Source organism: Cervus elaphus, chromosome 3 (assembly GCF_910594005.1).
Source record: "Cervus elaphus chromosome 3, mCerEla1.1, whole genome shotgun sequence".
Lineage (NCBI taxonomy): Eukaryota > Metazoa > Chordata > Mammalia > Artiodactyla > Cervidae > Cervus > Cervus elaphus.
This window is the reverse complement of record NC_057817.1, coordinates 40,343,506-40,356,443: the sequence shown is the minus strand read 5'-3', so window position 1 is coordinate 40,356,443 and position 12,938 is coordinate 40,343,506. Positions and strand designations below refer to the sequence as shown.

Here is a 12,938-nt window from a genome sequence, read left to right as displayed (position 1 = left end):
TTGGACTCAAGAGGGCACATCCTAACTACGGAGAGGTAAGTCTAATGGCTACACAGGTCAAACAATAATATAATGCTTACTAATAAAAGCTACAGAGTGGGAGATGGTAATGGAGAATGGCATACATAATTCCAAAAAGAACTGTCAACTGGTCATCCAGTAGGTACTTTTTCATTTACAAAGCAACAACCTCAAATAATTTTTGTCAATCTGACACAAGGGTTCATGTCAACGTCTGGTTCTGACAACAGTAAGAAATTTCTTCAAGGATTTCTGAGTACTTCATTTTAGAGCTTTATATTTACTATTCAGAATAATTTCTTGCAATAATATTTAGGTATTATTTTTTAAAGTTAAAATATCATTAAAATGAATAGCATTGCATAAATATACAGATATAGGTAATCTTTGTAAATGCTTTTACTACATAACCTACATTCTAAAATCCAAAGAAGATAATTGGTTAAAATATAAACCTACAAGGAAGATAAATGAGTAGTGAATTGTCTTAACTTTTATTTGATTATTTTCATTTACAGTTCTGGCACTGACACTTTAAAAAAAAGATTTAATTTTATGTAAAGATTGAACTTCAATAAAATAACTTAAAAAACATTTACATATACATCATTAAATCTCCATAAAATATACAATACTTTGATACAACTATAGCTAGAATGACTTTGAAGGAAATGATACATATTCAAACTTTTAAGAGATATCTCATGTCACATGTAGGAATAAATACTTATATTGGATTTGTTAAGACATGAATTAAACACTATATGACATGCACTCTTGGAAATTAAAATATACATTTTCAAAACATATTTTAAAAGCACAAACTGTGTTTCCATTTAATCTAGATGTATATCAGAGCTTTTAAATAGAAATTTGAACAGTTAGTACAAATAAAAGATACTATAACATCAAGTGAAATATAGTCCAAAGCTGTTAGGAACCAGTTTGGACATGTAGAACATAAATTTCTACTTTGGTGAGAGTTGAGTCCCATTTTTTAACCTTCAAATGAGATGGAATAATGGTAAATTTGCTAAAATTTTACAAAATATTTGTGGTTTTTAATTTTTAGTACTTGTAAGCTATGTTTCTTTTTCTCATTATATTGATATGATAAAATCAAACGCACGGTCTTAACTGTCTAAAATCAAAAGCTGAATATTACTGCTAAATGAAAATAGATACTTAATATTCCACAGACCAAATCACTCAAATGTAACAAACTCTGTTTTATACGTAAAAAGTAAAGACTTATGAGAATTGTATTGTTTTACACTCACAAGCAAATTATGAGATAAAATTTTTTCATGTATTTCTGAACATCATTAACACTTATGAAATCTCTCTCTGATGATTACTGGCACACAAAAATCTCCTTCTCTAAGAGATGATCTTTAAGAGAGTTGGGAGCAGTTAGCTGTTGGCATTTTAAAATGATTGCTATTTCTAGAAAATAGCAGCAATATTGCTCACCCGGAAGGACTGAAGATACTGAAATTGATATGCTGCTACAACCTGGATCACTTCATCAAATTAGGTTAACATTATTGTACATGAGGCTAAGAAAACAGAAAGCAACAGAAAACAGGATGCTAAAATTAATCCAGAGAACAATTCTGAGTCTCTTAATAGGCAGAAGCCACACATAAGTTGTAAAATTTATCCAAAACTCAATACATTTTGGTATAAAGTACATATTATGAATTCTCTGCTTCTGGCATGGTATGTCATTCTTTTATTTGTAGTTACTGAAAATGTCTGAATGTGGCAACTTAAAACTGACACAACAACTGTATAAATGTGAGTTGTTAGTGCTTAGTGTAATTTGCGATTTCATAACTAGGAGAATAGTAAAATAAATTAATTATAATAAAACACATTATTAATTTTATTGTTCTTAATTACTGATGAAAGAAAGTCAAAAGAATGCTCCCACCCCTCTTACTATATTACAGCATTTATAAAATATATTAGTGTCATTAAGCTAATGAGACTAGTGAGATTTTCTTAGATGCCATGAAGAGAATTTTCTAGAATACCCTTCCCCCAAGATCTATGGATTATTACAATGCATTTCAATTTTACTTTCTGATATAAAGGCAAAAGGATAAGTTGTCAACTTATATTTTTCCCTGTTAATTCTTCCTCTGGATAACTGATTTTGAAATTATAGTAAACAGTTTCTAAATTCTCTACTTTAACAAATTTTCCATTTTAGAGTGAATAACTTAAGAAACAATATTAAGACTCTTACACACTAAAATGGTTCAGTGGTAAAATAAAAATATGAAAAGCACTTGATAACATTACTCTCAGCATTTTCCATCTGGGAACTAACTACTGCATATTACTGGTGATAAAATTTCAAGTCGAAATAATACCTTTTAAATCTAATTTTAGTTTAGATCTTCTATATATACATTAAAATCATGTTTTGGGTAATTATTGACTAAGGTGCAACAATCAAAATTATTAGGAATTTTATATTTAAGAAAAATATTAAGACCTAATCTTTAAAATCTGATTTTAACATTCGGCCCTAAGTGTTCAGATGCAAATGAAATGTTATACTCTCTTGTCTAGTGCATATCTTACCAGCCATCCAGCTAGGCCTCAGTAGAGGTTATGACCATCTTCCCTATATTTTCCTAAATCACAATATACTTCTATTAAGTTTATAGCATGTTTAGAAGGGAACATATTTCAGCTAAAAGTGTGATGCTTAATGTGTTTTAATATGATAGATCAAATTATAGCATATATAAATTTTCCTATAAAATATATATTTGATGACATTTCAAATGGAATGTTTTCAAGTTGACAGTGGTAGCCAAAGATGCTGATAACTTAGAAGGTGCATAATATTAAAAAACCTGCAAAATTCAAATACTTAATTTTTAATATATTATAAATGTTCACTGAATCTAAAAATAATACCCTAATTTTATAAGGTTCCTTTTCAAGTAGTTGTCATTAAAAAATTATAAATAATTCTTATACTGTGTCTCTCTGTCTTGTACTTCAAAGATATGGAATATTATCTTTATCACTATATAAATAACAAGTAGTCCTTTATAGAAGGAATTGAGAATAGAAGACAAGAACTGTGGCTATTTTTCCCTGTTATTATGTGCATTTATGGATATAAAGTTGAAAACACCATTTACTTATGTCAGGGAGAACAGGCCATGTTCTGCTATAGGAAATAATGAGCCCAGTTGCTCCTTTAATAAAGTTACTGTGCATTCAGCTCAGCTGAGTATAAGCATATAGTTAAGGCCATGTACACAATAAACAGAAGAATTGTGGGAATTAGATAAATCAGGAAAACAAATTTCTAAAGAGATCACTTTATGGGTTTAAATACTTTTTCTCCACATTATATTCTGATTTTATCATACACTAATTCATTTTCCATTTTATTTTACCTGTGTGAAATATTATACAAATAAGAAATTTCTTATGGGATAAGAAATATCAATAGAATAATAACTTTCTTTGTTAAAGCACATCTGCTTTTCTGGGGAAAATCAACATTAATATCCCCCTAGAAATCAATTGTCAGAGCACCTAATTCAAGGAAAAAAGCTCTCAAAAATATATACATTTTTAATTACGTGAAATGATCAAAGGGAGAAAACTCTTTTTTGGTGGAAGGATTTTTAGCTTTAGAGAATGAAACTCTTTGGCTACATTCTCAGCTGTCATAATTGTCATAATGTTCTTATGACATTCTTAAAGCCAGACTTTGAGAGAGACCAAACGATATTGGAGACTGGCAGAAATATACTGAATTTAGAGTCACTCTTTCACGTCAAAGAATAACTTAATAGATGTTTAGAGACACATTAAAATGCATCAAATGTTTGCACTCTTAACTGACTTCAGAAGACTCATTCATATTTTCACTGGAACTAAGTAATTTTGTGAGTGATTTTGTACGTACCATGTAGTTCTTAACATATGAGCAAAAATTGGAATTCACTGATGAATGAGCATAGAAACCAATGAATACTTTGAAAAAATATTGCAGAAATATAGTAAGTCAACATTTCTTAAAGACACATATGAGAACCATTAATCTGTTCCAATGGAAAATCCCGGTTTTTAGACAAGAAGGAAAAAAATCCAAGTCAAGTATGAGAAAAAGGATACACCCACAGACAAATCTATGTATCTATTTTTAAGAGAATGTCAGAGAAAATGTGCAAAATAAAAACCAGTTTATACTCTTAGAATTAAAAAGGAAAAAAAAAGATGAGTATCATTATGTAATAAAATGTGACAATTCCCTTAAGAAGAGTGAATAAAAAGTTAAGAAAAATAGAAGTCTCACTACTTAATTAAACAAACATAAATAACAGCAAGGTTATTTCTGCTGCTGATTTTCTTCCTTCCTTTCTTGTTTCAGAAATTATTTGATTAAAAGAGGGGGAAAATAGTCTGCTAGAAGCTATTTATGTAACACAAATGAAGGCACAAATAGTAGGAATCCAGAGTTGATGAGTGAAGTTGTGAATACAGGGGATTTTGGCTTGAACAAAAACTGACCCTGAAATACAGTTGAAGATCTAGTGCTATTTTGTGTTTACAGCTGCACACTTAAGTGACTAACTCAGGGTTAAAAATCTTTAAGGTCCATAAAAATCTTTTCTTTCTTTCTAGCAATAAAATATACTTATCAAAACTTGCTAGCTAATCTGTGCAAATGTATACTTCTCAACTGATGCAAAAAATATGTAGGAAAATAAACCTTAAAAGACCTGCTTTTTATAATGTTCAAAAGATTCTGTACAGAGTCAGCTGCTGAAGAATTTTCAAGATTTGAATTGGAGAGAGAAATGAAAATGTAGAATAAGGATAGCTGTGCCCTTGTAGGAGACACTTTTGAATTTGTTGATGAAAACTTAAACGGAATTTTTTTCTAATAGCTGATCACAGATAAGTGCCTCATCCTTAGGAAAAATTAGGGCCAACAGACCATGCTTTGACAGAAAATACCTTTGGACCATATTTTAGCATCCTTTGTCATAAGTATATCATACATATATGATTTGGCTGGATTAGCACTGACTCAACTGCCACGAATAATTATATACAGTCTTAGGAAAAAAGGATATCACTGAATTCACTGGGTACAATATTCATTTTAAACTATCTCAGGAAGGAATTACACACATTTGTTCAATAATTATTAGTTTAAAATCTCTGTAAATTTTTTTACATCTCTGTGTGTGAAAAAATGTCATTGTGATGGTATCTTCCTTGGAATCAAATATTCTAGGATATGAAGTCGTTCAAAACTAGACTGTGGAAAGAACCAGATTAAAAGCAGGGCAGTGAGGTCACCAATTGCTGTTCTTCTCTCCCAAGTTTCTTTAAATGACTGAATATATAAGCAGCTGATAATTATTCCACATCAGAAGCATCGTTGTCAGAAAGATGGTAGTTACTTCCCTTTACCCGAATATATTCAATATATCTCCCTTCATCAGAATCTGAAGCACCACATGTACATAGCCTGTTGTCGAAGAGTGATTCAATTTCCTCTAATTTTTTCCCTTTGGTCTCAGGAAGACAGCCGTAGATGAAAAGGAGACCCACCGAAGCGAATCCAGCATAAAGGAAGAAGGCTCCTGCAATAAAAAATACTATATATGTAAAGGTTTACATTGGAAAGGGGACTTAATTTTAACTTCTGTTTCTGGTCAATAATGCATGAGTGTGGTCTGAAATGGACCAAAAATTTGCTTCCGGCTTGGTTTATTTAGTTTCCTCTAATTGTTTTAAATCTGTGAATATAATAGTTTGTCTTTCTAAACTCAAGTTATGTAATACCAAACTCAAGAAGAATGACAGCCCAGGCTCAGAATAACTTCTGCTTTGAAGTCTTTCCTCACTTCCCTGGTTAGGGTTGTGCTTTTACAACACTTTGCTGAGGCAAAGTGATTTATAACAACAAAGCAGCATTATAATTATGTGAATATATTTGTGTTAGCCACTAGACTGGAGGCACTTTCAGGAAGAAATTTTCTTCTCATTTATCTCGAGTGTAGTGTTTCCAGAACCACATTCAGTGATGACACTGCTGATTTCTTGAATCAAAGCTCAAAGTCTAGGAGTCAACAGAATTTTCTCTAACTCTCCCACCCAATATCCACTCTTAGAAAATCCTGTTGGATCTACCTTCACACACAATCCAAATATGACCATTTTTTGCCATTTCTGGACATCTCTGGTTTAAAAGCCTTCCTCTTTACCTGCAATATGGTAAGAGTCTCCTAACTAGTGTCCCACTCCTTCTCTGAGGCTCCTACAGTCCATTTGTGTGTGTGTGTCCATAGCACTTGGGGCTTCTCAGCAGTAAAGTATCCTCCTGCCAATGGAGGAGAAGCAAGATGTGGGTTCAGTCCCTGGGTCAGGAAGATTCTCTGGAGGAGGAAATGACCCATTGCTCCAGTATTCTTGCCAGGAAAATTCCATGGACAGAGGAACCTGGTGGGCTACATTCTAACTCAATGAAACTACGTACCATGCTATATAGGGCCACCCAAGATGAATGGGTCATGGTGGAGAGTTCTGACAAAACATGGTCCACTGGAGAAGGGAACTGCAAACCACTTCAGATTCTTGCCTTAGAGAACCCCATGAAAAGCATGAAAAGGCCAAAGGTATGACAAAGAAAGATGAACCTCCCAGCTCAGTAGGTGTCCAATATGCTACTGGAGAAAATTGAGAAATAGCTCCAGAAGACATAAAAAGGCTGAACCAAAGGGGAAACAATACCCAGTTGTGGATGTGTCAGGTGGTGAAAGTAAATTCTGATGCTGTAAAGAGCAATGTTGCATAGGAACCTGGAGTGTTAGGTCTGTGAATCAAGGCAAATTGGAAGTGGAGAAACAGCAGATGGCAAGAGTAAACATTGCCATTTTAGGAATCAGTGAACTAAAATGGACAGAAATGGGTGGATTTAATTCAGATGACCATTACATCTACTACTGAGGGCAAGAATCCCTTAGAAGAAATGGAGTAGCCCTCATAGTCAACAAAAGAGTCCGAAATGCAGTATTGGGTGCAATCTCAAAATGACAGAATGATCTCAGTTCCTTTCCAAGGCAAACCATTCAGTATCACATTAATCCAAGTCTATGCTCCAACCACTAATGCTGAAGGAGAAGTTGAATGGTTCTGTGTAGATATACAAGACCTTCTAGGACTAATACCTTCTTGATGAAGGTGAAAGAGGAGAGTGAAAAAGCTAGCTTAAAACTTAACATTCAAAAAACTAAGATGGCATCTGGTCCCATCACTTTATGGCAAATAGATGTGGAAACAATGGAAACAGTGATAGACTTTATTTTCTTGGGCTCCAAAATCACTGCAGGTGGTGACTTAAGTCATGAAATTAAAAGATGCTTGCTCCTTGGAAGAAAAGCTATGACAAACCTAGACAGCATATTAAAAAGCAGAGACACTAATTTGTTGACAAAGGTCCATCTAGTCAAAGCTATGGTTTTTCCAGTAGTCATGTAGGGATGTGAGAGCTGGACCATAAAGAAGGCTGAGTGCCAAAGAATTGATGCTTTTGAACTGTGGTTTTGGAGAAGACTCTTGAGATCAATCCTAAGGGCAATTAACCCTGAATATTCATTGGAAGGACTAATGCTGAAGCTGTAACGCCAATGGTTTGACAATCTGATGCAAAGAGCTGACTCATTAGAAAAGACCCTGATGCTGGGAAAGATTGAAGGCAGGAGGAGAAGGGTATAACAGAGGATGAGATGGTTGGATGGCATCACCTACTCAATGGGCATGAGTCTGAACATGCTCTGGGAGTTGGTGATGAACAGGGAAGCCTGGCGTGCTGCAGTCCATGGGGTCACAAAGAGTCGGACATAACTGAGCACCTGAACAACAAAAAAAACATGTGACTTCTAGATAGTCATTTAACCTCCTCCTTGGACCTCAGTCTCCTCTTTAAGTAAAATAAGATGATTTCTCAGTTCCTATTTAAATCTATGATTTAAACTGTAACTCTGCAAGTTTTACAACCCAGTAGGACTAGGTATAGGAGAGGTGGTAATGGTATGCTTGAGGAGGAGGCCAGCAAAAGTGGTGTCCTCAAGGCCAGAGTCTATGGCTTGTCTCTGGGTTCCTAGTACAGCGCTGATTCATTGGAGAGTTTCAGTTCAGTTCAGTCACTCAGTCATGTCTGACTCTTTGCGACCCCATGAATCGCAGCATGCCAGGCCTCCCTGCCCATCACAAACTCCCAGAGTTTACTCAAACTCATGTCTAACGAGTTGGTGATGCCATCCAGCCATCTCATCCTCTGTCATCCCCTTCTCCTTCTGCCCCCAATCCCTCCCAGAATCAGGGTCTTTTCCAGTGAGTCAACTCTTCGCATGAGGTGGCCAAAGGATTGGAGTTTCAGCTTCAGCATCAGTCCTTCTAATGAATACCCAGGACTGATCTTTAGGATGGACTGGTTGGATCTCTTTGCAGTCCAAGTTATTCTCAAGAATCTTCTCCAACACCACAGTTCAAAAGCATCCATTTTTTGGCGCTCAGCTTTCTTCACAGTCCAACTCTCACATCCATACATGACCACTAGAAAAACCACAGCCTTGACTAGACAGACCTTTGTTGGCAAACTGATGTTTCTGCTTTTTAATATGCTATCTAGGTTGGTCATAACTTTCCTTCCAAGGAGTAAGCATCTTTTAATTTCATGGCTGCAATCACCATCTGCAGTGATTTTGGAGCCCCCAAAAATAAAGTCTGACAGTGTTTCCACTGTCTCCCCATCTATTTCCCATGAAGTGATGGGGCCAGATGCCATGACTGGAGAGTTTAGAGAATGAATATTCTCTTGCTGACTGCCAGATGGAATACACTGGGTAGCAGATTTGAAATAAAGGCCTAAATCAGACAATATGACTATATATTTGAAAGTCAAGCTTGAAGATGAAAAGTACAGCAGTTTAAGAACTGAAAAATATTTCACAGTTTGTTGTCACTACAGAATGTGTAAAGATATTATTAAGACTACTTTCTTAAAGACAGGCCTAGAAGTAACCATTTCAGTACTATCCATAGAAACACTTCTTGGGAAGACTGAAGTAAAACCACAGAAGAAAAATGCTGCTGAACTGGCTACCCCAAAGAATCTGCTCCATTGAATGAGCAGCCATGAGAAATTAAAAGGAAACAGAGGTAAACTATGAGATATTAAAACATATATATAAAAGGATTGACTAAATCAAGACATAGTTTGCTAGCTTAAATCATCAGAAGCTATATAATTCTTAAGGAGCTGGACCTGTATAAATCAAATTTTTTCTTTAATAAAAATAAAATTTCATTTACAAATTCAAGGCTCCTTTATTTCATTTCAGTTTGGTCTACATTATAATACAAGTTTATATATTTTTATATCATACTTGATAAAAAATAAAAAATAATAATAGGTCATCTGGCATGCATATCTGAGAGTTACAGTGAGTTACAGTGAGAGTTACACTGTGGGTCTGAAAGTCAAAAGGTTATACAGGCTGAATCCTTGTGCAGTTTCTTGAATTGTCTTGATTTTAGTTTCCTGATCTGACAGGGAAAATCAATCCTTCCTCGCTATAAACTGCAAAGAATAGAAAGAATTTTGGATGTTAGTTGCCTGGAAAAGTGATAGACATTATTAAATCATACTAAATGACTAGAGAAAAATAGTGATTAGTAAGATCAGCATGACTAATCAATCAAGAGTGTTTTCATCTAAGGGGTGCTATGACAAGCTGGCTCTTGGAGGATGTGGAATTTTGAGGGAAAAAAATGATAAAGTGAAGTCTTGAATTCTAAATACAGATAAGCAAAATTGTGCAGGTAAGAAAACAATAGGTGCAGATGATAAAACATTTTAGACTAAACTGGGATGCTAAACTCTGAAATATCTAATGGAGTAAACATAGTCTGGCTTTATAAAATATAATATTGAGAAAATATTCATCATCTTTCACAATTTAAGTACAATGGCATGATTGGAAGTAACAAATCAAAGCTCTTCATACTAAACTCCTACAGTTAAAAGCAAATTAGATGGATTACTGACATTCTTAAAGGCCATACAGTTTCTTGTGTGTGTGAACCAGATTTCCAAAGCCAAATAACATAAAGGAAATTCTATTAAAAAACAAGATACTTCTATAAAAATCTGAATAATCTAAAGATGGCAAATGCTACAACTGTGTATGTAGGCTTCACTGGTGCAACCAGTGGTTAAGTCAACAGAAGTGTAGGCAGGCCTGGGAGGCTGTGACCTGCTTCATGTAATGGGCAAATCAATTATGTAACTCATTTTCTTAATTATGCCCCTTTAGGATGAAAATGAAAAAAATGTCTGTAGCAAATCTGTTAGGATTGTTAGTGCAATTTTATTCTAAAGGAAATAAATCTTATTAGAGTCCTTATATTAAGTTTCAGATTAAAACAGATATTTAACTGAATTATACAAAATTAAGAATTAAAGATTCAACACAGACACTTAGATAATGCTCACCAAGGGATCTATTTAGTCACATGTGCTATAAATAAAGTGATATACTGGTGACATTTTAATGATAATTTTTAGTAATAAACATTACTGAATGGGGCCCAGACCCTTTTAGGCAGTATAGCTTAGGAAGGAATCAAGACTTGAGGTCTTATGAAACAATAAAAAAGGAAGTAAAAGAAGACATGAATATTTCCAGAGAAATACATCATTACGGTGCCTATTTTTTATCAGGAATATAAACATAAAAGTTACATCAATCAGTAACCTCTAGGTTAAACTATAGATCAATAAACAGAAAAAAATCTAACCTGAGCTAAGATACTGTTTCACTAGTGAAAACCTAATGGACAGTGTGCTGACAAGAAAGAAGTCTGGCTTAATGTGAAACAAAAAGCTTCTTTTACTGAGATATTTTTGAAAGAAGCCTGGATATGCCCTATTTAAATTTTACTTCTGTGGCCTCATATTTTCCTGATAGAACTGATTCAAGAAGAGGAGCTTTGCTATCAAAAGTCTTACCATGTAGACTTTTACTATTTGGTCTATGACTTCCCATTAAAAAATGCTTTCTCAAGAAATAAGTCCATATTTAAATATTTAAGTATTCTCAAGGATCAGAAAATACAGGTAAATATTTATTGTGTTTATATTTATGCTGTTAGGAAGATAAGCTTACAAATTTGTGTAAAACATTCTGATTGCCAAATGGGATAAAGCTGAACATACTAAATATATACATCCAGTTTAAAATGCCAGTGCCTTTCCTTTCCAAGAAAATAAATATTTCTAAATGTTTCAAATCGTGATTGGGAGAGAGAGGAGTTTCATAAAGATTAGAAAAAAAAGCATTAGATAAATAGTTTTAAATAAAACTAAACACCAAATCAGAATGTTCATAAGAGAGGAAGAACAGACATATGATGTTTCCACATATTCGTCATTCATTTCAAAGTTCAACTATGTATTCATTTGACAAACACTTCTGAGTGCTTAGTAGGATGCCCTGGAAGGCATGGGGAATATATTGGTGAACAAAGTATAATCCTGGCCTAAGTTCAAGGTCCAGAGGTGAGAGGGTAGATAGAGGAACTGACAAATAAATTTGTTCTTACAAAAAGAAATTATAAGTAGCCAGAATATGGGATGAGGTGAGATGAGGTGAGTGGCAGTGAGGAATAGGGGAGGGGATCTGAGAATGTTCTAAGCACTTGTTGTTCAGTTGCTAGCTCCTGTCCGACTTAGGGACCTCGGGGACTGTAACACATCCGGCTCCTTGGTTCTCCATTATCTCCCATAGTTTGCGTGAATTCATGGCCACTGAGTCAGTGATGCTCTCTAACCATCTCATGCTCTGCTGCGCCCTTCTCCACTTGCCTTCAATCTTTCCCCCCATCAGCATCTTTTTCAATGAGTTGTCTCTGTGCATCAGGTGGCCAAGGTACTGGAGCTTCAGCATCAGTCCCTCCAATGAATATTCAGGGTTGATTTCTTTTAGCATTGACTGGTTTGATCTCTTGAAGTCCAAAGGACTCTCAAGACTCTTCCCCATCATCACAATTCAAAAGCATCAATTTTTCAGCACTCAGTCTTCTTTATGGCCCAACTCTCATATCCATACATGACTACTAGAAAATCATGGCTTTGACTATATGGACCTTTGTTGGCAAACTGAGGTCTCTACTCTTTAATATGCTGTCTAGGTTCATCATAGCTTTCCTTCCAGGGTCAAGCGTCTTTGAATTTCATGACTGCAGTCACCATCCCCAGTGATTTGGAGCCCAAGAAAATAAAATCTGTCACTGCTTCCACTTTTCCCCCTTCTATTTGCCATGAAGTGATGGGACCAGATGCTATGATCTTAGGTTTTTGAATGTTGAGTTTCAAGTCAGTCTTTTCACTCTCCTCTTTCACCTTCATCAAGAGGTTCTTTAGTTCTTCTTTGCTTTCTGCCATAAGGGTAGTATCATCTGCATATCTGAGGTTGTTGATATTTCTCCCAGCAATCTTGACTCCAACTTGTGCTTCATCCAGCCCAATGTTCATTCATGTACATTTTGCATGGTGTACTCTGCATACAAGTTAAATAAGCAGGGTGACAGTATTCAGCCTTGTAATACTCTTTTCAAAAAATTAGAACCAGTCTGTGGTTCTAAATCCAGTTCTAATTGTTGCTTCTTGACTTCCTTCTCAGAGACCGGTAAGGTGGTCTGGTATTCCCATCTCTAAGAATTTTCCACAGTTTGTTGTCAGCCACATAGTCAAAGACTTTAGTGTAGTCAATGAAGCAGAAGTAGGTGTTTTTCTGGAACTTCTTTGCTTTCTCCATGATCCAACAAATGCTAGCAATTTGATCTCTGGTTCCTCTGCC

At 34.9% G+C, this 12,938-nt stretch overlaps 1 protein-coding gene across 2 annotated transcripts in view; it reads right to left on the bottom strand.

The window, feature by feature from the left end:
• Positions 1-492: 492 nt before the first annotated feature.
• The window catches only part of SLC2A13 (solute carrier family 2 member 13), a 487,541-nt gene continuing 475,095 nt past the window's right edge, over positions 493-12,938 (bottom strand). Inside the window, exon 10 of one of the 2 annotated variants that reach the window (XM_043886951.1) lies at positions 493-5,657. In XM_043886951.1, the coding sequence (XP_043742886.1) occupies positions 5,431-5,657 (227 nt within the window). In that variant the 3' untranslated portion in view covers positions 493-5,430. Of the gene's footprint in view, positions 5,658-9,422; positions 9,659-12,938 lie in introns of those variants that run through there. The other variant, XM_043886959.1, reaches the window with a different exon arrangement.